This window comes from Brassica rapa, chromosome A10 (genome assembly GCF_000309985.2).
Source record: "Brassica rapa cultivar Chiifu-401-42 chromosome A10, CAAS_Brap_v3.01, whole genome shotgun sequence".
NCBI classification, from domain to species: domain Eukaryota; kingdom Viridiplantae; phylum Streptophyta; class Magnoliopsida; order Brassicales; family Brassicaceae; genus Brassica; species Brassica rapa.
In genome coordinates, this window is record NC_024804.2 from 10,101,889 (window position 1) to 10,129,882 (window position 27,994).

Here is a 27,994-nt window from a genome sequence, read left to right on the forward strand (position 1 = left end):
ATTCTTTAAATAATGTAATACAATATTATACATTATTATTTTAGAATTGAAAAATACATATAATATCTTATCCGCGCGTAGCGCGGTTAAAAACTCTAGTATATATAAAAAAAGCAACCAATGAAATAATGAATAACGTGTAATGTATAATCAAATCTTTCAAATATTTATCAAAAAAAAATCTTTCAAATATGAAACAAAATGTTTCATGCTTTGTTATTGGATAAGTTTCAAAATGTAATGACCTTCATGGAAGGGTCTGCTGTGGCTTGCAAGTGGTTGGGGCAGTGATAAGATGGTCAAGACGTTAAAGACCTAACTTCAATTAGTATTAAAAAGTCTTCAAAGAAGCAATATCAATTAATACAAAAAGGTTAGAGAGAAGAGCAGTCCGAGAAGTTGGCTACAGAAAAAATAGTTTCTCGATTTCATCTCCTGATCCATCTTTGCGTCTACCGGTACTCTGGTAGTAATATGTAATTATTCTTCTCTGTTCCTTTGTGAGTTTTATATAATCGCAACATTGGACTGTTATAGGAAAGAGAAGTAAATAAGCCTACAGATGAAATGGAAAAATATTGCTTATTTTTCTATGGCAGATATATATTCATAAATGATCCAAGTAATTCCATTCCTCTCTGAGTTATGTTTTATTGGAAGAAAATTTTCGGTGTGACCAAAATGAAAATTCCACGGAAATTTCAGAATTTTTTTTTTTTTTTGAAAAAGGGCATTCAAATTAAAAACATAAAACATACAAGGTATGGTTTTGAAACCATAAAGTTTTAGAAAGCATGATGAGAAACAATCTCATATTGAGCTAAGCAATAACTTAGAAAATAGAAACTTATGGACATAAGCTTAATAAAGCAAGATAAGAAAGAAGGAAACACTAGGGAGTGTGGTATCCACGGCCTCGACGACCTCGCTTACCTTTCCCTTGTATCTTGATCCAATCCATATCTTGATATTTTTGACTTGGTTTTATTGGCCTCCCACCTCTTGACATGTTGAGATTTGCCGTAGCATCACTCATTAACCCATCTCCAACATCATGAACATTGAATTGCTCAATAGCATTGTGAAAAGGGCTGCCATGCGTAGGTGTGTACATAAAGGCCAATGAATTGCCTCCTGATTCCAAACTGGTCTCGGAAACAATAATATGAGATGGAATTTCTTCCATAATAGTTGGTTCAGCTGGAGCAGGAGCAGTACCTGCTAATGGTGATGTAGTGAATTGAGAGTTGGAGCCAATGGCTATAGTTTCCTTAGAATGGACGAGAAAGTGTACCGGCGTTGAAAGAGCCTTAAGCTCAACACCCTTTTGTGATTGCAACTCTTCAATCTCTGTCACATTAGTGGGTTCTAAAATTTGATCAGTAGAAGCTAAATCCAAATTTGCTTCAGAATCTTCAACTTGTACCACCTCTTTTTCCGATGCAGTATAGACCTGAGCTTGTTCCTTATCCGACCCAACCCCTCGATCTTCATTCATCACCTCATTCACTGGAAGTGTTTCCTCATTCTTTTGGACAGCTGGGAGTAGACATCTTTTCTCTTTATGTCCTAAGTGTCCACATCTACCACAAGTACTCGGAATCCAAGTATACTCAACATCTACCAAGAATATATTACCTTGTTTGTCATCTAAGGCAATTTGCTTAGGAAAGGGCTTTTCAAGCTCTACTTCAACTAAAACCTTTGCTTCCCCCAAGCAAGTTGGATCAAGGCGCGGTTTGTGCGTTTGCATAGGCTCACCAAGTCCTGATGCTACATGACTGAGACCTAATCTTGAATAGCAACAATCTGGAACATTCTTTAAGTTTACCCAAACCGGGATAGTTGATACTTCAGGGACTTTGAGCGAATTTACTGATTTCCAAGGCGAAACAAACAACAAACAGTCGTCAACATGCCATACACCTCTCTGAACTACCCATTCTCGAGTTGAATCATGAGGAATGTGAAACATATAAGATGACTCGCTAAGCTTACGACATCCTATTCTGCAACTTCTTCCCCACAGCCTATTTACTACAGCATGAATCAAACCTCCAGGAGGTAGAGAGCAACGATGAAACTGGCCAATCAGATACTCTCTTTTATTTTCTGGTCCTAAACTAAGAACCTGAGAAGGGATGATAACCTGAGGAGTTCCGTCAAGTCGGAAGGTAGGATTAGCCGCTCGATAAAGATTTCTTGTAGCAGGATTCATTCTAGCAGCCCATGGAAACCTCAAGCTTCCATCATCTTTAAGTTCCGGAACAGGAATTTTTGGAACAGGAGCGAGTGGAAACTCTCGAACAGCAGCTCGTTCGACAGTGTAACTCTGGATAACAGAACTTTTTCTCTCGACGTTGCTACAGAAGAAAAGTCGTCAAAAGTTTCGCCGTTATCTCTCGACGTTGCTACGGCGCGTCTCCCACCACGAGCACCAGATCTGGTCTCGTCTCCTCTCTACGAATTCAGCGAACTAAACAATCTCTCAGTTGTGCTCTGCTCTCTGACATGGATCTCAAGCCTCCGGACGGTGAGATCGAAGCTACGGCGACCGTAACCACTAACTGCTCCTTGCCAGCCTCCTCCTCTCCAATGAATAACAGCCTCTCTGTGAAATCGTCATCTCTCAATGCTGAGATTATGATGGGTGAAGCTCCGATTCAAACAAATACTGCTTCGATTGTAGATCCCCTTCTTTGTGACGATGAGCTCTCCAACGCTCCTCTTGCAATCACCAATCAGTCAACTGCTATCACTGAAGCATCATCGCCACTGGTAGACTCAGATATAGTTCCTCTCACTGATGAGGAATCTGAACTATCTTCTAACCCACCAAATGCTTTCAAACCATCGATTGGAGCATGGGCTAAACCTCTTGCATTTGCACCGCCTCCTACTCCACCAACACCAGCAACGCCGTCGGGTTTTGACCCGCAATATCTCAACAACTTACTTGATTCTTTCTGGCCAACTCTAAATGATGAAATTTCAGAATTTTGGTAACACCAAAAGAAAAAATCAAGAAATATGTTTGAAGCAATAGAGGCAATGTTTGAAAGAAACTTTCAGGTTCTTATCTTTGATGACAGCCAGGAACATCAATCTAATAAAATATTTATCTCTCTCTTAACATAAAATTTTCACATTGGCTGTGATTTGCGATTAATAAATCAGACGTCTTCAGCCAAAATATTATTTAAGTTATGAAGTAAACACTACAACAAAAACAAAATAACCTATTTTTCTTTTTGTGGGAAAAACAAATGTCGATTCATTTATAAGTATTTTTTAATAGATTTCACTTCAAGCGAACAAACGGTACATATTTTATAAATAAACAAAAAGACAAATAATTTTTCACGTAATTCACCTAATTGCAAATATTTTGAAGTATAAACTCCTAAAATTATATATAATGTTATTTCACATAAATAATGTTCTATTCGAAAATATTTAATGAATCTATTCGCTACGTGTAGCGCGGCTTTCCCTAGTTATGTAATAAGTATAATTATCTTGAAAAGCAGCATAACCATTTACAAAAGAACACGTGACACATAGTTTCTCAAGTTTTTTTTTAAGTTCTTAAGCAATGACCAACTCTACCTTTTTCCTTCTTTTTGTTTGTTTATTATTATTTTAGTGTTAAAAACTAAAGTACCTTTGATTCTGCCCTAAAGCTTAATAATACAATTCAGCCCTACAAATATCAACTCAAATAGAGAGAAAGACAGAAAATGGATAATGAAACCAAATAGAAAGAAAAACAAAAGATGGAAAGAAATAGGGATGAGAGACCTTTTGACCAGAATAACCTTTTCAAAGGTGGATAATGGTTTTCTTTTACAGATAATGAAAGAGCGATCCTAGGTTAAAGATTCATCACCATCAGAAAATAGAAACCCTTTGACTTTGAGGTTCCTTAGAGCATCATTATCCTAGAAACCCATTAAGGATCTCTTAAATAATTTTTAATAGTATTTAAGAAGTAAATTTGGTTAAGAGACTTTGTTAAAAACTTTCAACCTTTTTGTCCTCCATATGCAAGTCTCTTAGTCAAAGAGTTTTTAAAATAAAAAATGTAGAGAATGTTTTTGATTATTTTGTGAATGTAGAAGATGAGAACATTTCTTCCCAGGATCATTCTCTAAAAGAAACAGAAAAAGAAAATAGATTCACAAACAAGTATAACCTTTTTTTTTTTTTTAAAGATGTAAATGTCATTACTAGAATGATGGTTTGGTTACAAATTTTTGAACCAGAATCTGCTAATTAAAGCCATTCAGTTCTTAGAAGCTGCAAAAAAGTAAAAAACCCCTAAGAAACTATGATTTAGGTCCATAGCAAACCACTAATGGTGAGCAATGAAGCTAATTTAAAACTAGAACAAGAGACAGCAGAATTGATCCCTTACAAAATGCTTCCTGATCACCTATACGACCAAGAGAATAGCTACAAGCAGTTCGGACGAACACACACCCGAAGGTGGCTCCAAACGGCTTCAACGGAGGCGCCTGGAAACGGCCCCAGAACACCAGAGGAGGAGGACGCCGAACAAACAGACCCGAAGCTAACGCAGCAAAAAGACAAAGTGTAATCCCGACATTCCAACCAGTGAAGAGTAAGAGCAGAAATCAGGTCAACGCAGGCGGTAATATCACCCTCTCAACCGGCCACGGACCTAGAAGATGTGGTGGAGACATCGAGAGGAAACACAAAGCTTTCGCCGGAGGCAAAAGAAGGGACGTGAGAACGCAGAAGGAGACTGACGAAAGACTCCTCAACAACAGGCAGCATCAATTGTGAACAGAGCTTCACCTTCAAGCAAAGACACCTTCACAGGGTTGTCCTCAAAACCCTAATTATCAGCATCAACAAACGAGAAGGGAGAGCACAAGAGCTCACAAAAGAACGCCATGGAAGATGAATCTCGAACTAAGAACAGAGGTCCTCTGTGGCGAGCCTACACACCACTTTTCACTCAGAGACTGAGAGGAGAAGCTCTACACATACCTTGGGCCAGCGGTGGAATAAATCGATTGGAGCAAAACCTAGAGCCAGGAGCAGCGACGGTGCGTCACATGAAACTGGTGGTTCACGGGCCTCAGATCTAACCCAGATCTGAACACAATTGACTCATCCAAGGCTGATTCAAAGCTCCTGAGGTACCCTCGATCTACCTCGCCTCGCCGGAACTCCGGAGAAACCATGAACGCCCATGGTTCCCGATAGATCTAAAGAGAAATCCAGAGCCGCCAAGCAAGGAGGAGAGACATGATGAGGAGAGTAACAGGGAGAAGGCTTGGACATGGGAGCATTGTCAGGGGTGGCGACCGGAGCAGAAGCATCCGGCCACCGAGACGGTTGAGCAGAAGACGCGGCGGCTAGGTTAAGGTTTTGGGGGAGAGACCCTAGAGAGAATTTTCTCTCTCTCTCTTGATTTTAGTTAACGTTATCTAAAAACAAGTATAACTGCACGTACCTCACCACTGATCCTCTGATGAAACAGTTTCTCACCGAAAGCTGCACAATTCAGTAGGCAAAATATTGTTAGGGAAGAACATGTTATTCCATGAGATGATTCTTCTTAAGGTGTGACAAAAAGAACAAATCCTATCGCATTGAGTAGAAGAACACAAGTCAGACAAGCAAAGCTTTAAGACATAACACAAGCACGTACAGAATCCAAGACCAATCATATATCTCAACAAAAATATGCGTAAAGAGACAAGTAACAATTCATTCCTTCAATAGTATGTCAAAGTTTTCATATTTATCATGTTTTTCCTTATCAAACCATATCATCAAAACCGAGCTTTATTCCCATTACATACAAAAGATTGACATCTTAGAGTTTCAGCCCCCTATTCCATGAATGACATTCTAGCTTACTAATCAATAAAATCTCCAAGTTCACTTTTAATTTCAAAACCAAGCAGTGATGGAGTAGATCTTGGTGTAAAAAAAATCAACCTTCCATGATCAAAGATTACAATTTTAAAGAAATTTAAAAGATCAAAAACAAACCTCGCTGTCTTTGTCGAGCAAGATGTCTTTGATCCTAATAACCTCCTTAGAAACCACTGAAAACTCTTCAGTCGCAGCACTCAAGGCCTCAGCTTCATCTCACCTGTACATAATAAGTCAATACCAATCAGTTCTCAGACACATTGGTGCATCAGCTTTTTAGTTAACGACATACTGTTATGAACATGGCCTGTAAGTTAACCGGGGCGTCTAGCTCTGGTGGTAAAGGGCTCACAGCTGTGAGTACCGCCACCTGAGTTCGATTCCCGGCCACTGCGGATTTCACATTCAGGCCGCAGCGACACAGATTAGTCCCTTGGGTCTGGAAAGCCTTTGGGGAAACTGTGTATAATCAAAACAAAAAAAAACATGGCCTGTAAGAAGTCATTGGACTTAGTTTTCATACTGGTATGAACATGAACAGATTCGTTTTCATTATATGGAACAAGGCAAGAACAGAGATTTATAGAAGCAAAATCCAAGAAGAGATATAATCAAAGATCAAAGCTTGGACAAACAATCAAATCCAGAAACTTAAATTCCATTAAGACTGAAAATCCAATTCAATCAAGCGTGGTAAGAAGAGTCATCAGAGTTAAATCGTAATTGAAAGAAGCAGGACAAGACCAAGAACATCAAGCAGAGAAATCTAAAAAGGGTGAGAAGAAGAGTCATCAGACTTATCGCCGCCGTTAAACCACCAACCATTGCGAACCAAAGCGAACCGAAAGAAACACACGCTCCTCCTCTCTCTCCTCTCATTTTGCCAACACGTGGCCTCAAATACGGTCTCTTCTTGTCCCCAAATTAAAGACGTCTCTTATGTTTATTAACTTTTTTTATTTATTTGTAGTGCCCAATTAACTTAAGAGAGACAGCCTAAAGACGCCGATAATGATGCTCTTAGTTAATCCTAAATAAAACTCTCGTACCAAAGGGGAAATAGTAATGAGTGCACTCTGATAAAAGAAAATTTGCAGTGAAAGCTAGTCTTTTAGCTCTAGTATTAATGAGTACCATTGATAACTAATACTTTCTCCGTTTTATATTAAGTATTTTTAAATTTTTAATTTTGATTCAATATAAACGTTGTTTTACATTTTTAATGTATATTTTAAACAACTTTTCAAAAAAAAAGATATTTTTGAAAATCGTAAACCACACTTAGTGTGAGACATAGGGAGTAGAAATGAGAAACTTAATAATATTTCTAAATTAATCTGTTCCTGCAGATTCATTTATTTGTTAGACTAGTCGAACCAGTGTTAACGGTCATAAAAAGTTATGGTTACGGAGAAAATGAGCTAAACAGTGGATCATCAAAGAACGTCTTTAATGATTATTGATATTAGTAAGACATTTAAAAAACTCCAAAGGTCACATTTTTTTTACTATGAAAATATAAATTGAAGTCAAGTCCATGTCGTTGGAACCGGGATAAGGCGAAGTGGAACTTTCTTAGGACAGACAAGTCCATATGATTCTTCAAGATCAACATCTTTTGCCTCCATTCCTTCTGGAAGCTTCCAATCGAAACGGTAAAGAAGACTGATAAGAGTTAAGTGTACCAAAGCCATACCCATACCCATACCAGGGCACATCCTCCTTCCACTACCAAACGGCAACAACTCAAAGTCTAGACCTTTATAGTCGATCTCATTGTTCATGAACCTCTCGGGGATGAAAGATTCTGGATCTTTCCAAACGTTTGGATTCCTGTGAACAGCCCATATGTTGACATGGATCCATGTCTTCTTTGGAATGTCGTAACCTCCCATCTTTACATCTTTCGAGGCTTCTCTTGGAACTAGAATTGGCACAAGTGGGTTTATCCTAAATGTTTCTTTAATCACCATTTTGAGATACTCCATTTTCTCTATATCTTCTTCTGTGATATCATTTTTATTTTTTATAACTTCTCTCACCTCTGCTTGGACTTTCTTCAGAACTCTTGGGTTTGCAATCAAATGAGTCATCACCCATGTTATCGTGTGGCCAGAAGTGTCTATTCCAGCAATAAGCACATTCTGTAACAATCAATAAAACAAGATTAAAATTTCATGCATGCAACATGTAAACGATGAAGACATGAAGTTAATCAAGACTGAGAAGTTTCCATTACGTACAAGAAGAATTCCTTTGGTGTGGTTTCGTGTAAGTTGAAACTCCCCAAGTCCAGTCTCTCCCCTTTCCATTTTGAGAAGCAAGGCAATGATATCATCCTTAAGGCTCTCATCTTCTAGGTGATGCTTTATAGATTGATCAAAAAATGCATCCATTGCTTTAAAAACCACCTCACATTTGCTATGTAACCCTGTGATCCTATCGATTAATTTACCAATGACCGGGAAGTAATCTGCTGCAGCAAAACTCCCCAACACCTCCATGGTTCCTTGAATGACTTCCTCATAAGTATTCTCGAGTTTGCTCCCTTTAAGATTCATCCCAAATCCGACTCTACAAATCACACTTCCAGACAATTTCATTAACTTCTTGTTCAAGTTAACCGGGTTGGCCAGTGAAGCAGACTGCTTTATGAAATCGACGAAGGAAGCAACTTCTTCTTCTCTTATATGTCGAAAAGATTTGACCCTTTTTGCGGTGTAGAGTTCAATAACCGTCATCTTCCGTACTTGCCGCCAATATTTGGTATATGGAGAAAAGGCGAGATCATTTAGATTGTATGAAACTCTTGCAGGATAAGTCAAATAAGGTCGCGAACAACAATCTGCGTCGAACGTCTTTAAGACATCCTTCACTGTCTCCGGACTTGACGCCACGACGGTAGACACGTCTCCAAACTTGAGGGACATTAGAGATCCATATTTTGCAGATAACTTGAGCATGGAACGATGAGGTTTGGATCCTAATTGGTGCAAGTTGCCAATTATAGGAAGTCTTGGTGGTCCGGGAGGTAGTTTTTTCTTTGTCTTTCTGGTGTTCTTTGCAACGAGTACAAATGCACAGAAGACGATTGCAACGATGATATACCACAAACTCATTTTGCTAAGCTTTACAGAAATATAAATAGCATATGTCAAGTGAAATAAATACACAAAATAAGTGAATAGATAACACAAAATAAGCATGTTAAGTGATTAATTCCCAACAAAGTAAGCATGTTAGGTGAAATGAAAATACAGAAGTAAACAATCAAAGCATCACTCCTACCCTATGTCATCATCAGATAAAATTTGAATTTTCTTGGCAACACTCAAAGAAAGAAGTGAAGAATACGTATATCTACTAATAATAGCAATCCCAATTAATTCCAAAGGTTGTGAATTCACTTATGTTGAAAGGTTGTGTCTTTTTATAAAAATGTGTAAAAGATTGTGTCTTTTCTAAGAGTTCAATGTTGGAAAGTTGTATTTTTTCTAAAAATTGTCTAAAAGTTGTGACTATTCATATAAGTATCTTTTAAAAAGTGAAAAGTTGTGATTATTCTTATAAGTATCTTTTAAAAATAATTACTTTTAAATTGGAAGAATGCGACTATTCAAATTGAAGGGTTGTGACTATTCAAATAGATTTTTAAATCTATAAATAGTATATGCCATGCATTTCTCAAAATATAATTTTCACTAATCGACTAATAATAAAATGGTGGAAAAAAAGTTCTAACCTAAAAATTGTGTTGTTTCATAATAGAAAAATTGCATCTTCTCAGTTTATAAAGAATTGCATTTTTAGATTATTGACGGCTACTGCACTTTTTGTTCTCAAAAGTCACCAACCAAATGTTATGAAAGCATATTAAAATGCATTTGCTTAAGTAACATGTGGAATTTTGTTGTCACCGTATGGTGAATGTGATATTAAAAATAATTACAATATCTTAATAATTGTCTTTTTTTTTTGCAATTACTAATTTTAAGAATTGTACCTTTTCATTGTAAAAGTTGTGTCTTCTCATAAAACTGAGAAGACAAGAACACAAATTTTTAATTTTTAAAGAATTGTATTTTATAACTTCATTTTATAAAGAATTGCATTTTTAGAAGTTCAACCATAAACCCTTTCATAATAGAAAAGTTGCATCTTCTCAAAAAATTTACCATTAAACCTTTTCATAGTAGGTTAACTAATTTATATATAGTCTCTTGATCTCTCCCCTCACCATTTTTCTTCTCTCCCCTCACCATTGTTCTTTTAGTTTATTATTTATGTAAAGTTACTTACAATCGAAAGACATGTATTTTGAGAATTTTATGTTGAGAGCTTCCTATTGGGATTGCTCTAAGCATCATGACTTAACAAAATCCATCTTAATTTTATGAAGCTTTTCTTCTGATGACTTTGCGTAACTAAAAACTTGTAGTAACCGTCACAAAAAAAACCCAGAAATTGTAAACACATATGAAAGAAAGTTATGGGCTTTTCCAAACCAATTCCAGATAGAAACTCTCAACTTTTCATGAGTGAACACATGTCGATCAAATTTTAGAATATGTAAAGCGTTCGTGCATGCATCTTTTACATCGACGGCTGTGTTCGTTTTGTAACTTAAACCCAACACATGTGAATGTATTATGAACAAACACTGAAATAGTGTGAAAAGTCACCACTAACATAGTCGCGCCGTTTGGTAAACATTTTATGGAATTTTATTTATGTGTACGCATGAAAAGTTGCATGCTAAATTCTGGATTAAAAATAAAAATTTACTAGATAGATTATTTGTGAAAGGTCATAATTTAAGTTGCCAAAAGGTGCCATAAAAAGTCAGGACGATGTGATTTTTCAATATAATTTATATTTTTAACGTTATAAAAGCTTGTATATTTTACTTAATACATTTTTAGCAACTATTTTTCTTATACATTATATTTTTTGTAATAGCTTCTTATACAAAATACATCATAATTATTGTATCACTTCAGTTCTATTTATTTCAATTTTTATAAATAAAATTTCATTTATATATTATATTGTCCAGGTATTTTAAAAAAAATTAATATTTTACAACAATTTAAAATTATTGAAAAGTCTTAATCTTACATTTAATTGAATGTTTCTAATGTGTAGTTTTAAAAAAAAAAACATATTTACTAGATGGTTACAAATAAATAAATATCTATCATATGCACAAGATCTGATTTATGTTCATTTCAAATTTTCAATAATTTAAGCAAACTACTAGGCATGGGCTTTCGGATATTTAGGTCAGGTTCGGGCCGGTTCCTTTCTGGTCCGGATCTTTTAGGTCCTAGACATTTGGATCTAATAGATACTTATAAATTTTTGGTTCAGATTCGAGTTGATTTCTCTTGGATCCGGATCTATAATTAAAATATTTATAAAATATCCATAATTTTCGGATCCATATCGGGTCCGGACCGGATTGAGTATTTAGGATCTGAAGAGGACGTAACATACCTAAACTCAATTTAGTCGATATTATGATTTTTGATAAAAAAAATTTTTTTCACATTTTTCATACATTATTACAACTAACATATAAATAAAATATATTTTTAATATTATCAATAAAAAATATAGCTGTGCACATGATAATTTTGTAATACATGTATATCTCTAAAACAGTTATATAAAATGTGGTATATTTTTTTCTGCAAAAATGAGTTCCGTGCGATATCGCACGGGTTCCTTACCTAGTTTAAAATAATAGCGAAAGTAAGAATTTCTTCTGCTATATATTGGAACATCTACTCAGTATAGATAGAAATACTGAGTTTGGTAAGATTACCTTCAAGTTTTATACTGTGCTGACGATTTTAGAGCGAGATAGAAAGAAGAGACGGAGAGACTGAGAGGGGAAGTTGTATTTTACTTTGGTTGTGGAATAATTGTGTTTACACGCAGAAGGCAGTAGCAACATATTTATACAACTTTGGCATTGAGATGACGTGTAAATTACATTAGCATCCACCAAAATTTACTAGACTATGTACAATAAAATTGTTGAATAAGTTACCCGGCTATTGAATCACTATGATGCTGGTGTTGAAAAAAGAGAACAAGAAAAAGAGAAAACAAATACGTTGCTTAATTTGTGTTGAATAGATTCAACAAATTGAATGAAAAGAAAATTGGTCAATATTAATGATGTCGTTATTTTAAATCAATAAAGTAGAGAGTGAATATCAACCAATTTTCTTTAAAAACAGATATAAATTAATACAAGTGTTAAGTTATAATTGATTGATGAAACTTTTAGATCTTTTATTAAATCTAACTGTTTTGAATCATTTATTTTATAAAAAAACAACTTTTTAAATAAAAATATTTAACCAAGGTTCATCATATTTTTACTCTACAAATATGGACTTGGTTCACTTAATTTGATTTTTTTAATATGATATTTTAATTATAATATTCACCTTATTTTCAATAATTCTTGGTTATGCAACTAAATATATTTTTTATAGATTTAAAAAAAAACATAAAGCTGAAATAAAAATAATAGAATAAGGTTATGAATTATAGAAAAGGCATTATGTAATATAAAAATGAATAAGTTTTGAATTATAAATAGAAAAACAAAAGATGATGTGAAGCCCTTTCTCAATAAAAAAACGATGATATGAAATTTTAAGAAGTAAAAAAATAGTGTTGAATACAAAACTGTGGTAAATTTACAAGTGAACTCGTTTAAATGTTTCCACAGTTTTGTATTCAACACCATTTTGTACTCGTGGAAAATATTTTCACATGAATGGTTTTGTCACCCTCGATCATTTTGTATAACATGGTATCAACATAAATTTAACGTATATAAAAATGAGAAAAAGACCAAAATAGCACTAAATCAAGTTTTTGTTCCCAAACTAGCACTCAAAGCCAAAAGTCACAAAAATAGCACTCAAGGGGTGGGGTTTAGGGTTTAGAATTTATGGTTTAGGGTTTAGAGTTTAGGTTTTAGGGTTTAGAGTTGAGAAGTGAGGTTTTGGGATAAGATTTCAAATTTTGAAAAATAAAAAAATTTAAATTTTTTAAAAGATAAAATGCTATTTTGGTCATTTTAGTTTTTGAGTGCTATTTTTGTGATATAAACTTAGAAAAGTGTTATTTTGGAGATTTGCCCTATAAAAATATCGTTTGTTGATCCAAATAGAATATCCAAAAACAGTTTATTATTGGCCCCAAAGTGGGATCCGATTACATATTAGCCGATAAGAGGAACCATTTTGAAAGTACATTTTGAAATCCCATATCAAAAATTTAAATAAGACCAAATTGGCATATAAAACATTTGGGTTTGTCCATTTACTATTAGTTGCAAGTTGTAAACTCATGATAGTCCCGAATGTAACATGAGATTAGAGTAAAATGATGTTGGACTACTATGTGGTTTGTTGTTCCCACGATTGCCCACACTTTAAACTCTGGAATGTAGCATTATGACGTTTGGCTCTATTGGATGATCGTAGCTGTTAGTCGTAAGTGAGCAGAAGCCACGATTAGTATAATTCCATCTCAGGTCTTCTTCTAAATTGTCTAAAATTAAGATGCCAGAAATAAATATTGGACTTAAAATTGTAGGGCTTTAACCCAAAGGGAGCCCTTCCAGAAATTCTCGAGAGCCCAAGACAAGCTTAGGCCCAGGAGGGGGTTTGGAAATAGTTTTCAACCAGCAATAGACGCGCCTCGGTTAGTACCTCATTAGCTGCGTCATTGCCCCAAGCGCAAAGATGAGTTTTAACAAGAGCAAGCCTCTCGTATTTATAGTCATACAGAACCTATCACCTTGCATGCTGCTTCCGATGTGGGAGGTACTAACTTAATTGATTTAACCATAACTAGGCCTGATTGTTAAAAGGCCAATATGCCTGATAAGCCCAACTAATAGATAAGTTAGGTAAATGAGTTGCCACGCTGGAGAAGAATCCATCCATGGAAAAGGAGTTTGAAAACCAGACGTCGTCTCTTTCCTCTTCGATCCAAACGCCACGTCAGCAACACACTCTCTCTTCCCCACGGCTATAGCTAATAAGCATATGGAGGCCTGAGGAATGAAAGACTCTGCCTTGACTTCTTGTTTGTTCCTCAGGCTGGAAGTAAGTAGAGTCTCCATGCCTTAGGGAGGGAGGGAGGCTTTTGGTATCTCCTGGTGAAATTGTTGTTATACCACAAGGTTTGGTTTCAGATTCTCCACTGATCTACCTGACGGGTTATGTTTCTGAAATCTATGGTGCTCATTTTCAGCTTCCTGATCTTGGACCTATAGGTAGCTTAGCTACTCGAGTCTCGAGTCCTTTGGGATTCATTCAACCTTGGTAAACAAGTGAGACAATATTTATGTTTGGATGTGTGAAGGTGCTGCTAATGGTCTTTCTTGCTGCACCAAGAGATTTTCTTGCACCAACGGCATGGTTTGAGGAAAGACTACGGCCTGACTTCACAATTGTTCAGCACAAGTTTGGCGGCGAACTCTTTTACTGCTAAACAAGAGTTCTCTCCCTTCAATGTGGTCGCCTGGCACGGCAATTACGTGCCTTATAAGGTGAATACAGTGTCTTGGAAAATTAATGCACGATAATCATTTTCCACCTGCAGAAGTTCTGCCCATACAACACTGTCCTTGTAGACCATGGGGATCCATCAATAAATACAGGTCAGAGCACCAAATCTATTGCATAGCTGTTGATCCTCTTTGAGGGTTGTACTCTCAGTTCTTACAGCACCAACGGATAAACCCGGTGTGGCTTTACTTGATTTTTGTCATATTCCTTCCTCGATGGTTGGTTGCTGAGCACACTTTCCGACCTCCTTATTATCTGCATGAGTGAATTTATGGGCTTAATCTATGGTGGGTGCATACGAGGTACAATGCTTTTGGAGATCATTTGTTGCCTTCTCTTCTTACTCTTCCAATCTTTCACACGCTAAAGCTGATGGATTTCTCCCTGGTGGCGCAAGTCTTCACAGCTGTATGACACCTCATGGTCCAGATACAACCACATACGAGGTATAATACAACTCAAATCTGAAGCATTCTCATAATGATATTTGTAGGTGACGATTGATTGCTCATGTAAATGCAATGGCTCCTACTAAACTCACAGGTACAATGGATTTCATGTTATTGATCCCCAGAGTCTGCCATTGGGCTCTGGAGACTCCTTTCCTTGAACGAGACTAATGTTGAACAAACAGAGAAAAGGAGAGGAGCGTCAGAGTAAATAAAAACATAAACTCACGTGTATTGCCAATACCCACTCTGTACAGACCGCTACTATATGTTAAGCATACAACAAGTATGTATATATGCAATAAGTAGGTGATGTTTCATATCACATCTGTTACATCCTTTGTACTTTTGAAATCACTGATGATTGACCTTGCCATTTAGAGATTCTTGATGCCTATTTGAACTAAAAACTCTCTCTTCTGACTCTAGAGTTTCTTCTAACCACTATGGCACAGTTGCAAAATGCTATCGAAAAAGAAGAATCACAAATGTGACAAATATTTTTAGGATATCACAAATGACAAACAAGTGGGAACATTAGCAATACAACATTTGTGAGAAATACAAATTACAGAGTTGATTACAACGGATTGAGATTTGAGAGAGATGAATATGAAGATTAAAGGGTTACAAGAGGCTGTTCGGTGGTTTTGGTGTCATTGGCTGGTGCAGCCTCCTCTTGCTTTGGTGCCTCAGTCTCACCAGAAGCTTTCTCCTCAACAGCTTCGACGGCAGCTTCTTTCGTTTCTTCGGTTTTCACAGCCTCTGCAGCTGGCTCAGCCTCAGCAGGCTTGGCCGCCTCAGCCTCAACAGGCTTGGCTACCTCAGCTTCAGCTGGTTCAGCTTCCTTCTGTGTCTCTGCTCCATCTACAGTAGACTCTTCCGTCTTCTCTGCAACAACTTCATCTGCCTTCTCCTGTAAGCCCCAATAAAATAACAAAAAGAATTACACATCTTTCACCCCAAAACATTAGCTATTTATTTAGCTCAGAAACAAAATGATAAAAACCAAAATAATTCTATTGATCCACAAAACCTGGGACACTGCTTCGGATTCGACGTTCTTGGACTCGACAACAACATTCTCAGTGGTGGCAGAGGTTTCAAGGATATCAGACTCCTTAGGTTTGCTCGCACAGCCTCCCATGGTGTTAAAAAAGAAAGAATCGGTTTGAAACGAATACAAATTACAATGGGAAGAACTGTGGAGCCAACAAATGAACTCCTTTTCTGATCCTTTTCTTAAAAAGCCAAAACTATTTATTTTCTTATTAGAGGGCTGAGCAAATGTAGGACAAGACATCAAAGAGATTTATATAATGGTTGTACGGACACCCAAGACCAATGCTATTTCAAGAAAATGACTAAATTTTTCATTTCACCAATAGATTCTTTGAGGCTCTTCTCTGTCTACGACCTATTCAACAGAAAAAAAAACCCTATAGCTTTATTCTACACCGTTCTTTTTTAGCCAGTCTAAAAACTTGTCACAAGCTCTCCTTGTGTCATTGTACACTTGACAATACCAACCAAACTAACAAGAGCAGGAAAATAAGAGTTGGCTTGATTATTAATGGTAAGCAATGCAATGAAGATGTAAAAGAACAAAACAACCAACATTATAGGATCAAATCAGGTGCAAAAACCTCGTTTCAGAAATTAGAGTTTAGATAAGATAACTGTTTCTCATATCATAATCAAAAGTTGTTTCCTAGTTCTTCCTTCTACCACACGTCTTTCTATTTCGCTTTAGAAGAGGATACTACTGCTGAACTTTCCTGAATACCACCATTGGGGACGAGGCTTTTGTACATTGTCAAAGCTTGAGCGATCATGTTAGCAGGATTTGCAGCAGAACTCGGAAGCAGCATTGTTGTACCCTGACAAGAAGACAAAAAAAAGTTTATTACACTATTAGATTCATACCCAAGTGAGGACGAAATTAGCGAGTAGATAGAATCTGGCACAGTATGACGAGTTTCGTAATAATTGTTCACCTCCTTAGCGATGTTGCCAAAAGCTTGAATGTATTGCTCTGCAATTCTCATACTCGCAGCCTGCATTTTGAACCACGATTAAGCTTGAGTTCCCAATTTCGAAAGCAAAAAAAAAAGGTTTAACTTGAAACTCAACATTTGCAATTCTAATAAGCCACGGTAATCTCAATTTACTATCTACACAGAGAGAACCATTTATGAGAAACCAAACTATAAGTAACAATCTGTGCAAATCGTGTTAAGACCTAAGTAATCAGGTTAATTCATTAATCTCAAAATTGTGTAAATCATGTAAAGAAACTGCTGTTTAATCTCATGTACTAACCTCAACTCCACCAGTTTCATTGAGGGATTGAGACAACATGGTCAGCCCCCTGGCTGTTGCTTGTGCTCTAGCTATTATTGCTTCTGCCTCACCTGGAACGCATTACAAAAAAAAAAACATGTTGTGATGAAACAAATTGAAAAATGGCTTGACAATCTTATTATGATGTGTTCATGGCTTACTAAATAGTTAATACTAACCTGATGCTCTGTTGACTTGGTTTATCTTTGCAGCTTCTGATTCCAAGATTACAGAACTTTTCTTACCATCAGCGATGTTGATATGAGCTTGGCGTTCTCCTATTCAAATAAGTAAACCAAATTATGAGAAACAGATTGAGCTGTAGCAAGCACACAGTTAAACCACAGAACATAGGTTTGCAAAGATAAACCATGGAAGTATTACCTTCAGACTCAAGAATCTGAGCTCTCTTTCTACGTTCAGCTTCAGCTTGCATTTCCATAGCAACCCTCACTCCATTAGGAGGCATGATATCCCCTGGATACACATTTATTTACAAGAAGGGTATCCAACTAAAAGACCATCAAAAGAGTCAAAACAGAAAAATTACTCACGTATCTCATAACGAAGGCACTCAAGACCCCAATCTTTTGCAGCAACGTTAATGGCTTCCTGCAAGAATAATCCCGTCTCAAAATCATCATATCATATGCTTGTGGTATCCAATACATAAACTAGTAACGCATAATACATTCCCCAACGCTATACTATTATACTCTTAGCTTGCAACGTAAACTCAAAACTCACAGCCAGTAATGACGGAAAAGTGAACAAAACAGCTTAAACAATATCAACTGCAATCTTAGGTACTATAAATGCATAATGACGAAACTCTAATCTAACACAAACTAAACTTACACGGAGGATCTGTGCTACACAAATTTTGAGGCCCATTTCTTCATACAAATATATTTTTTTATTTTAAAATGGGCCTTAAGCTAAGCTGAAAAAAGTCAAAAAATGAAATGAGCTTGTGCAAATGCACCTCCAGTATTGGGCCAGGGCCTGGGTCTGCGTGTAGACCCAGCAATCGCTAAAAGTTTAAGGTCAGGTAAGGGGAAAAGAAAGACGAACCACAATCTTCTCGTTCAGAGTATCACGCTCCTCAAACGTCTTGTCAAGAGTAATCTTTCCAAGCTCACTACGCATAGTGGTTTGAGCCAACTGCATAACAGCGTAGATGGGATTCTCAACGCCATAAGACGCCAAATGTGGATTCACAATCTGCAAACACACAAAAGCCAAAATATCAAACGAAAAGAACTCATCAAAGTAATCAAATCAAGATAATAACAACCTTGACGTAAAGAACACCGTCGATGTGGATGCTGACGTTATCCTTGGTAATCGCAGTCTGGTTCCCAATGGGAATCGCTTCCTCCTTGAGGGAATGAACATAGGCGATACGATCCACGCCGGGGACAAGGAAGTGAATCCCTGAGTCCAGAGTCTTGACGTATTTGCCGAAACGCTCAATCACACACGCCTTCTTCTCCGGCACGATACGGATCCCCCAGTTCGTCGGCGGCTTGATTTGGTAGCTTCAACAAGGAAGGAGATTTACACAAAAACGTATCAATAAGACTCCTCCTACTCAGATCCAAGCATCTACACAACTGAGCTTCAAAATTACCTGTTGAAAGCATGACCGGGGGAGCTAAAGTGGCGGACGGGGGTAGTTGTGGCGGTGGCGCCGGGGAGCGAGTGAAAAAGTGCGGAAGATTGACGGAGGTAGCTGATGGATCTTAGGGCCACTGATCTAGAATGGATAATTTGGTTCATCGTTGTAACAAACTTAAACCCTCTTTAAATCTTTATTATTTGAAATATTTTATATTTTTATCGATGGGACTATACATCTATTTATATAAAATACAGTTTGTTCTCTCCAGGTGAAGACACGTCGGATGCCACGTCAGAAATTCGGCTCACGACAGCGCGACATGTGTACATTTCATTTATTCACATTTCTCTTGAGCCTGAAGTGAACGGTATTGGGCTCTCCATCTCTCTAATATTGCTTCCTCTTGGATACTTCACTGTAACATTATCTAGGTCGTCGCCGGCAAAGTGGTTATCATGTTCATACGCCAGCCATGGAATCGCGGTGTTATGTTGACTGATTGGATTTCGACATATCCTGTTGGACATAGCACCGATGACTTTTCGAATTGCTTCTACCTACCAGTGAAAGAAATCCATGAACGTTACACATTTTGGCTGAATTCAAGCGTTGCTATTAATGCTCTCATTAACGATGGAACCCCACTCTTCACACGATTTGTGATTGGATACATCTCCCATTACTTATATTGTGTGATCTTCGAGTATAAATATGTAAGCTTCATCCTCTGAAATTCATAAGTTTAATTTTCTCAATAGTTAGATTTCTAAATTACATAGTTAAGAATGGCTACACCTAGGTTTGACTGCTTAGGTTTTGGGAGTCACTAAAAGTTAAGCGCCGCAGAGAGCTTATGGGTATAGATATGCTCCTCCTTTATGCGAAGGTGATTCCGGTGAGAAACTCATAATCATCAAACTATATTCTTGAAAAGAGTGACTTTATCTGTTTGGGAGATGGGATTTGGTTTCGTTTGTTGATTTTTGTCCGTTGCCGTATTGCAGGCGACTCATTCAAGCCACCGTCAATACCTCCTGTAGATTCCTTTTTATCCAGCTGCAATCTTTCCATGTGAAACTGATGGAGAAGCAATGAACTCTGTTTTATACTATAAAGTTTCAGATAATTATTTAAAGAGCTTTCACCTCATTTGAAGAAAGCATTCAGGTAACTTGAGCTCACACTTCTTGATTTTGTTTTTTTACTCACTGCTAATACAGGTTTAAAAAAAAAATCTTTTTGTAGATTGATATATGATGAGCTTGAGAAAGTTAGAGGTGCAACTGTGCCTTTAGAAAACAGTTAAAAATATTGGGGCTTTTCCAGTTTTTGTTTTTACACATCAGACGATGTATTGTGAAATCAGTAAGTGAATAACACCTTTTTTTGTTGCAGATTCCTGGTGCAAATGGTGGTTACAGACAATACTGATGCAGCCCATTTTTGTTGCATTGGATGGGTCAATAACAAAGCTAATCAATGTCCGTGCCTCTGAGGTTTCCCTGGTATGGTTCGCCACAAGACCAAGCACATGGTAAACCAAGGGGAATAAGAACTGCTATGTTTTTTTAGCTGTGGAAACAGAGTATCCAAGCTCACTTGAAGCTTTGCATAATTGATGAGCCAAGAAAATTACAATCCTTAATGAGATTTGATGTGAGTGGTTTATGGGTTTAGTAATTAGGTGTTCAAGGTGATGCAAAGTTTAATTATTATTCTTGATTACATTTTGAATTCATAAGAACGTGATATTTGGTAGCTACAGCTAGCATGGAAAACACATGAGGAATATAGTTCTGAATGTAATAATTGTTTCCATTCAGTTTTATGGGTATTTTTGAAAGGAAAAAAGTTTAAGCCATCAATGAGGAAATCATCAGAAGTGTACATTGTCAACCAATTACATGTAAATGGACCATTTGAATGGTGAGACAAACTTATGAACTCTAATAAAAATAACTAAATAAATAGTAAAATTTAATGCTTAATTGGAAGTAAATTTATAATTTCAATTTTTTAAAAATTTAAGATTTTTATATTATTTAGGTTTTAGTAAATAGAAACATTTGATTGTAATGAAAAAAAAATAAAGTTGGTATTTGTTATATTTGATAACACAACATAACACACAATATTAGGTTATCATACATAAATAAAATTAAAAAATAATTTCACTGTTTACATAAAAAAAAAAAATTGATACATCTATAAAATTATGACAACAATAATATCGATGTACGGAAATAAAAAAAATTAGTGAGAAAGAACGAAGTAAACAATACATATAACCAACCATTTAAATTTAAATAAATTGTTATTCGAAATTCTCTCAAGACACATAAATTGCTATTCAAAATTCTCTCATGACACAGGAGGTGATGTTTTGTGTGTGTTGGTTGTGCTTCTTGCGATGGCTTCCCTAAAACACATGAGGTGATGTTTTGTGACTTTCATGTCTTTCTCATTTTTAAATTTTCTGATTTGAGATTAATATGATGCTCTGTTTGCAGATTCAGTTGACATATTTTGATCCAGGGAGCTCAGTAACAACGCCACGATCTCATGGTCCGACCAAAGATGCAGTTGGGTGAACAGTCCTTTTATTGACGTTGTTCTGTCCAAAGAGATTCTTTGATATTTTTATTTTCAGAAATTACATAATTATCTAGCAATAATGACTATAACAGTAGTGTCCCTAATTTTTTTTTGTGTTTTTGTGTAAGATAAATTTCACATCAAAATTATTTTAAACATTAAGTAAATAATAAAATGATATTGTGTATTATTCTGTGTGTTTTAAATAAATATTTTACTTCGATTCTTTTATCTGATCAAAATATGATTTGTTTTGTTTTACAATTATTCTTTTGTGATTTTGTAGTGATCTATAAGGAGGAAATAAATGATACATATTTTATAAAAAGAAGAAGACAAGTCATCTATCATGCAGTTGTTACTGCAACAATTTTGATGTATAATTGACATAAATTCTATATAAAGAAATTTCACATAAATAATGACCAATACAAAATATGTAATTGCATTTTTGAAATTAAAAATTCATGCCAAATACTTAATGAATCCACTCGCCGCGCGAAGCGCGGCCCGACCCTAGTATATATATACACATGGATGAAAAACTTGGAGAAGAGGTAAAAAGAAATATGGGTTTGTCATTTTTATTTTAACTAGTTTACATAACTCTCGTAGGAGTGCTTATCACGAATATATGTTGGCTTGAAGCCGAATTAAAATAAAAGCTAAAATGTCTTACATGATTTATTATTACTCTTCACCTTAATATTATTTTTTATCCATGCATACTTTTTACACATAAACATGACCAAAATTTCTTTGATGTTGATACTCCAAAACAAAAACTGTTATATATACTATGCTATATACTATATAGTATAGTCATACAAATAATTTAATTAGTTACCAAGTTGAGTTTCATCCATTATATAACTATATCCCTTAGACTATATTTGCGAAGTGATTTTGCCACATGTCATCTCTACAATCAATTTCACAAAACAAATATGACATGACTACTAAACTTGATGACATGACTTCCAAAAAAATATGACATGAATAAATTCATTTAATGTTGATTTATATTTTTGGCAAACTTATTAGAATATGGTAATAATTCATATATTACATTTGATATTGATATTTCTTTTTGGTAAACTTTTTTTAAATATGGTAATAGCTCATATATCATCTATAAAATAAATATATTCATATATAACATTTTAAATTTCGAAATATTATTATTTTGTATAATTATACAATTTGTATTACTAAAGCTTTCAAAAATTTCTACATTTTTTTTAAAATTAAAATATCTAATCGTAAGATCATTAGGTTTTTATATACCTACAAATTTTATAAATATTGTTTAGGCTAAATTTTTGATAATTATACAATGTTATATCATTTTTATTATTTTTATACAAATTGATTTAATATATATCAAATCTATATTAAATATTAGTAAGAAAATATTAAAATCTATAATATTTAATAAAATTTATTTTTAAATATAAGTTATATTTAAAAAATTTCTTACTGCACATGGTGCAGGAAAACACCTAGTTGTACATGATTATGACATAGTATTGAATACTCGACACAAACGTTTTTTAGCCTACGCTAAAGAAGAGTATAAGTAGATAAATACTCTATTCGTTTCAAAATTCGTTTCAAAATGATCTATATTTTAGAAAAAAACAATTTCAAAAATGCTATTCAATAAACATTGTCCAAATTATCCTATATTAAACATAATGATACTTTGTAATGAAATTTACATTTTAGCAACAAAAGAAAAACTTGGCCATTCTAGACACATGGATAATGCCCATATTACATAAGCCATAATGATCACATTCTGCTGAATTTTAGCCAATGTTTTGAAAACAGGACCGTACATTGACTCGGCATTATCATTGGATATCTGGTCGGACCGGTCGAACCGGGGTTTTTATTTTTCTTTATATATATATATACTCATATATATATATAGTATTAAAATGTTATAAAAAGAACTAGAATAAAAGATACTTTTAAAAGCATATGATTTGGAAGTACATTTTTTCTTTGACAACAACATTCAAATACTAACTAGAATCTCCAACCGATTTAGCAAGCCAAACCGGTGGAGTTGAATCGACATAAAGCAAAGCTGAAGAAGACTCCTCGCACCACGTGCAAGCTTATCCGCCAAGGTATTTTGTGCTCTAAGAATATGTCTGATCCGGAAATAGGGGAAGAACGTCTTACTTCGGTTGAATTCTTCCATGTGATTTGGAAGTACATTTACATTTAATTATATATACGAAATAACTAACTAAAGAAGATTTAAGTAAATAATATATAGATTGTTGATTTATTTCTATAAATCATAAGTTTCCTTATATTTCTTCATGCACGTAAATGAAAATTGGTTTAGCAAATTTTTATTTCCTTACTCTGAAATTAAAAAGAAAGTAAAAATAAAAATAGTTCCTATACCAATGAATATTGCATTAAACTGTAACACAAAAATGGAAATAATTGATGTAATTTAGAAAATCGGATTCTTATTCTAAACCGGGTCACTGGTTTTGCCGGGTTTCAACCGGTTTTAGCGGTTTAGGTCACATAGACGATTTACGGTCCAACCGGACGATTCACGGTCCAACCGGTTGGACCGGCCGGTCCGCCCAGTTTTCAAAACCATGATTTTAGCTAACATGCATGTGGCATGCCCTGTTACAACGTCAACTATGCTCGACTTGGGTTCTCAAATTATTATACCATTAAATCATAGTTCATACAAATGCTGTTCATGTATTTTTCTTTTGTTGTGTCACCGGATGAATGGCCCAAATCAACTTCCTAATCACCACCAGGCCCGGCTCAGTAAAAATTGTTGCCTAAAGCGAATTAAAAAAATGGCATCCCTATGGAATTGAACTGAAAACCTTTGACTTTAGATTGTGGTACTCAACCACTGGACTATAAGTGATTTCTATGATTTTGATGCCCTTAAATCGTTAATATATTTTGACGCCTGAACTCCTAACTTTACCGGCTTTAGGTCATGGCCAGCACTGATCACCACTCACCAGAGCATAAAGTCCATAAAACTACGATAGATGTGGAGATAGAACGTTCACCTGAGCGCTTCCCTTCTACATGAAGGATTCTGATTCTTCTTATCCGTACCTTATCTAAATCAACCGACACTAAACCCACCTAATATAATTCTTTTAACGGCAAGAGAACATTTGCTCCAGTAAAGATTAGCAAAGAATATTACTCCTTTTGTAAGAAAATTACTTAATTCCAGTCATCAACTTGAACTAATTTACAAAAAACAAACAAACATAAAGCTGAAGAGAAAACAAATAAAATCCGATGAAATGGAAAAACAAACCCGAGTAACAAAAATTACAAAACAGATAAAAGAATCCCAAACAGAAATCCAAAATACAAAAATAACTTTCGTTCTTCTCTCCATTGAGAAGAGAGAGAGAGCTGAACTTAACTTATACCGTCTACTTTTGTAAATGCATGCTAATTTCATAAATTGAAAAATGTTCTGGATTATTTTTAAAAGCAAATAAAACAATGGATTACTAAATACTTACAAAAGAATCAATGAGGGAATTAATGTACAGATTTTCAATCCCTTCGTGTTAATGCCAAACCAAACAAATGATTTATCTAGATGAACCATCTAGATATACAAACAAATAATCTCATAAAATCTGGATAGATCATATAAATAGATCATTTGGATGGAGATGATAGAAGGGGAAATAAACAGCCCCTTAGTGTAACAGCAACCACTCACCGATTTTTAATCCCTTCATATTAATGCCAAACCAACAAAAAAAAAAAAACCTTTGGTGGACTTGATTTGTCAAAACTCGTTTTCACACAACAAACATTTTGCACCTTGGCGCATTTTCCTTGACATTTTGCACGGACTTCACTGAAACTTTAGAGAAAGAAATAAATAAAAAAATAAAATAATCTGAAATCCGGTTTAAAAAAACAAACTCGTGACACTGGAGCAGTCGTCAAATTCCAAGACAAAACGCCAATTCTTGTTAATTATTTTCACAAGTGTAAAACTCACATCGCACGCTTTTGTCTCTCTTGATAGAAAGAAGATATTCGTTGTCCTTTCTGTTTTCTCCGGTCACCGGGAAACTGCATTTTAACTCTCGATGGCGATCACTGACCGTCAGAATCCGAATGCTGAGGAGAAGAAGAAGCTGCTATTCAAGCTATGCCCGTTCTTCTGGCAGAGGAGAACCACCACCGCCTCTTCTTCTTCTAAGCCGTCCTTGGCGAGATCAATTCTGCCGGCTCGCCGTCGTCTCCGACTAGATCCTTCCAGCTATCTCTATTTCCCTTGTACGTCCGTCCTCTTTATTTATATTAAAAAAAAACAGTTTCGTTTCTCTGAGAGGATTGTGTGTGTGTTGCAGATGAAGCTGGTAAACAAGTGAGAAGCGCAATCAAGCTTAAGAACACTAGCAAATCTCACACTGCATTCAAGGTACCATGTATTATTCTTTTTTTTTTTTTTTGGTCAAAGGTACCATGTATTATTCAAGTTGACTTGTTTTAGTCTGTTATTGTAATGAAGTCTCTCTCTCTCTCTCTCTTTGTTTTAGTTCCAAACAACTGCACCTAAGAGTTGTTACATGCGTCCTCCTGGTGGTGTGTTGGCTCCAGGGGAGAGCGTCTTTGCAACCGGTATTCAGATTTCTGGAAAGGAAACCAAACATGTCCTCTTTGTTTAGTTTATTTACAAAAGCCACCGCCTCTGATTCTTGCCAATGACAGTGTTCAAGTTCGTGGAACACCCAGAGAACAACGAGAAACACAAGTTAAACAAGAAGAGCAAGGCTAAGTTTAAGATTATGAGCCTCAAAGTGAAACCGGGTGTCGAGTTTGTGCCCGAGTTGGTATGTCCCTCCTTTCTTACTCTCTTTATCAGGTTATGTTCGGTAGTTGTAGGTTGTCAAAACATAAGTTGTAGGCATAAGATGTGTTGTGGCCCCTCATATCTATCATGATGCATCTCTCCTCCCGTGTTTGTGTTATGGTGCAGTTTGATGAGCAAAAGGATCAAGTAATCGTGGAGCGGGTTCTTCGGGTCATTTTTCTTGATGCGGACCGCCCAAGTGCTGTAAGCTTTCTAACTAGTTTTTTCATCACATATATATATATATATTGTAAAGTTTTGAATATTATCAGGCACTGGAGAAACTGACACGTCAATTGGAGGAAGCTGAAGCTGCTGTTGAAGTAAGAAAGAAGCCTCCACCAGAGACAGGGCCTCGTGTTGTTGGGGAGGGTCTTGTCATTGACGAATGGGTAAATATTTGGCTCTCTCTTTCTTTCTCCCCATGAGATTTTTTTTAGTAACCAAAGTTTGTGTTATCTATCAGAAGGAGCGAAGAGAGAAGTACCTTGCTCGACAACAAGTCGATTCCATAGATTCTTCTTCCTAAATTGCACATGGATTTGTTATTAGCGGAGGTAAAAAGATACGCCTCTTCTCCTTCTTCTGTACATAAATTTGTATCTGTCTATTTATGTGTTTTTATTATTTCTAGATGACTACCCTTTTTTTTTTTTCTTTTCTTGTATGCCTCTGTTTGTTGTGTGATTCACGCTGGTTACTCATCATCAAGTTTTGTTTCCGTCTAAGCGATTTTATTAATCCAGCTAGAGCCGAACCATAGTAGTCAAGTTTATCAGTTTTCGTGTTGTGCTTTCTGACTTATGTAGTACCACTAGTGATTCTCTTGCATACTTGATTCGTTTTACTAATGTAGAGTTGTTATCCCCCGTTGATAGATGATCTGACTCCAGATCACCAAATCTGCCAGCTCTAACAACTTCAACTAGCATGATGATGACGACTTAACACACAACAACACAAAGCAGACTTGGTGGCACTACTTCCACTTATCGAACGAAATCTTAACCGATAAACACACAAGTGAACCGGCATGACAAAATATATAAAGATGATGCTTTTTTTAGCTATTCTATCTTTTACTAATCAAAATCGCATGTATATTAATCCTGAAGCATTACAACATGTTTTCGTAGCCACGTGTCATCACTAAGATGATTATTAGAATCATTCAGAAAATAAGTTGGTCCATACGTAAATATATGTTATATTTTTTATTTAACTAACCATCAAATTGATTAGTAACGTATAAAGTAATATTCTCATTTTTTTCTTTAAATAAAAGTTACGAAATTACCTAATATGGTTAACATATATATGATAATTAATGATTATGAATAATATATATTTGATAACAATTTTTGTATCCTCTTTTTTTGTTTAATTTTATATTATTAAAATAAATTAAACAATTACATTAAGTATATAATAAAATAGATTTTTTTTATATGTTATATTTTGAATTTTTTAAAATGACTATAAATTACTAAAAATGGTAAAAGTTTCACAGTAAAAATTTTGTGATCAATGATTTAACTTTTTTTTTGTTCAAGCAAGATACAAATGATCA

General features: G+C 35.4%; 5 protein-coding genes, 2 long non-coding RNA genes and 1 other non-coding gene across 17 annotated transcripts; 3 read left to right on the forward strand and 5 right to left on the reverse strand.

Moving 5' to 3' along the window:
* Window positions 1-733: 733 nt before the first annotated feature.
* Window positions 734-2,272, reverse strand: LOC103844862. The gene is made up of 2 exons (XM_009121688.3): window positions 1,219-2,272; window positions 734-1,145 (listed from the first exon to the last, which is right to left on the reverse strand). The coding sequence occupies exons 1-2, from the start codon at window positions 2,216-2,218 to the stop codon at window positions 1,036-1,038; spliced, it is 1,110 nt and encodes a 369-aa protein (XP_009119936.1). The 5' UTR covers window positions 2,219-2,272; the 3' UTR covers window positions 734-1,035.
* A 5,082-nt stretch (window positions 2,273-7,354) lies between these two features.
* Window positions 7,355-11,841, reverse strand: LOC103844863 (cytochrome P450 71B14). 2 transcript variants are annotated; one of them, XM_009121689.3, is made up of 3 exons: window positions 11,741-11,841; window positions 8,157-9,041; window positions 7,355-8,057 (listed from the first exon to the last, which is right to left on the reverse strand). In XM_009121689.3, the coding sequence occupies exons 2-3, from the start codon at window positions 9,030-9,032 to the stop codon at window positions 7,443-7,445; spliced, it is 1,491 nt and encodes a 496-aa protein (XP_009119937.1). In that variant the 5' UTR covers window positions 9,033-9,041; window positions 11,741-11,841; the 3' UTR covers window positions 7,355-7,442. The 2 variants fall into 2 exon arrangements, with proteins under 2 accessions (XP_009119937.1, XP_033137679.1); XM_033281788.1 differs by lacking the exon at window positions 11,741-11,841 and having other exon boundaries at window positions 8,157-9,230.
* Window positions 11,842-12,958: 1,117 nt separating this feature from the next.
* LOC103844865 lies at window positions 12,959-15,349 on the forward strand. Of its 4 annotated transcripts, none has more exons than XR_004452338.1 (3): window positions 12,959-14,221; window positions 14,311-14,962; window positions 15,060-15,343. It is a non-coding gene; the product is annotated as an uncharacterized LOC103844865 (long non-coding RNA). The 4 variants fall into 4 exon arrangements; XR_004452339.1 differs by having other exon boundaries at window positions 12,959-14,128; window positions 14,200-14,962; XR_001956624.2 differs by having other exon boundaries at window positions 12,959-14,962; window positions 15,010-15,349.
* LOC117129372 lies at window positions 13,537-13,687 on the reverse strand. Its single transcript, XR_004453021.1, has one exon. It is a non-coding gene; the product is annotated as a U4 spliceosomal RNA (small nuclear RNA).
* Window positions 15,350-15,440: 91 nt separating the features above from the next.
* LOC103844866 (flagellar radial spoke protein 2) lies at window positions 15,441-16,247 on the reverse strand. The gene is made up of 2 exons (XM_009121691.3): window positions 16,002-16,247; window positions 15,441-15,881 (listed from the first exon to the last, which is right to left on the reverse strand). Exons 1-2 carry the CDS (start codon window positions 16,110-16,112, stop codon window positions 15,585-15,587), a joined length of 408 nt encoding a protein of 135 aa, XP_009119939.1. The 5' UTR covers window positions 16,113-16,247; the 3' UTR covers window positions 15,441-15,584.
* Window positions 16,248-16,509: 262 nt separating this feature from the next.
* Window positions 16,510-19,168, reverse strand: LOC103844867 (stomatin-like protein 2, mitochondrial). The gene is made up of 9 exons (XM_033281789.1): window positions 18,942-19,168; window positions 18,606-18,849; window positions 18,383-18,532; window positions 17,863-17,920; window positions 17,693-17,785; window positions 17,488-17,586; window positions 17,288-17,379; window positions 16,963-17,022; window positions 16,510-16,845 (listed from the first exon to the last, which is right to left on the reverse strand). The coding sequence occupies exons 1-9, from the start codon at window positions 19,088-19,090 to the stop codon at window positions 16,705-16,707; spliced, it is 1,086 nt and encodes a 361-aa protein (XP_033137680.1). The 5' UTR covers window positions 19,091-19,168; the 3' UTR covers window positions 16,510-16,704.
* On the forward strand, window positions 18,873-21,752 carry LOC103844868. Of its 3 annotated transcripts, none has more exons than XR_628386.3 (5): window positions 18,873-19,094; window positions 19,187-19,645; window positions 19,732-19,818; window positions 19,937-20,099; window positions 20,328-21,752. It is a non-coding gene; the product is annotated as an uncharacterized LOC103844868 (long non-coding RNA). The 3 variants fall into 3 exon arrangements; XR_004452337.1 differs by having other exon boundaries at window positions 19,187-19,255; window positions 19,364-19,818; XR_004452336.1 differs by having other exon boundaries at window positions 19,187-19,818.
* A 3,419-nt stretch (window positions 21,753-25,171) lies between these two features.
* LOC103844869 (vesicle-associated protein 4-1) lies at window positions 25,172-27,858 on the forward strand. Of its 4 annotated transcripts, none has more exons than XM_033281791.1 (8): window positions 25,172-25,847; window positions 25,922-25,992; window positions 26,111-26,192; window positions 26,283-26,404; window positions 26,551-26,628; window positions 26,697-26,816; window positions 26,891-26,981; window positions 27,281-27,858. In XM_033281791.1, exons 1-7 carry the CDS (start codon window positions 25,658-25,660, stop codon window positions 26,951-26,953), a joined length of 726 nt encoding a protein of 241 aa, XP_033137682.1. In that variant the 5' UTR covers window positions 25,172-25,657; the 3' UTR covers window positions 26,954-26,981; window positions 27,281-27,858. The 4 variants fall into 4 exon arrangements, with proteins under 4 accessions (XP_033137682.1, XP_009119942.1, XP_009119941.1 ...); XM_009121694.3 differs by having other exon boundaries at window positions 25,173-25,847; window positions 27,318-27,858; XM_009121693.3 differs by having other exon boundaries at window positions 25,174-25,847; window positions 27,303-27,858.
* Window positions 27,859-27,994: the final 136 nt, after the last annotated feature.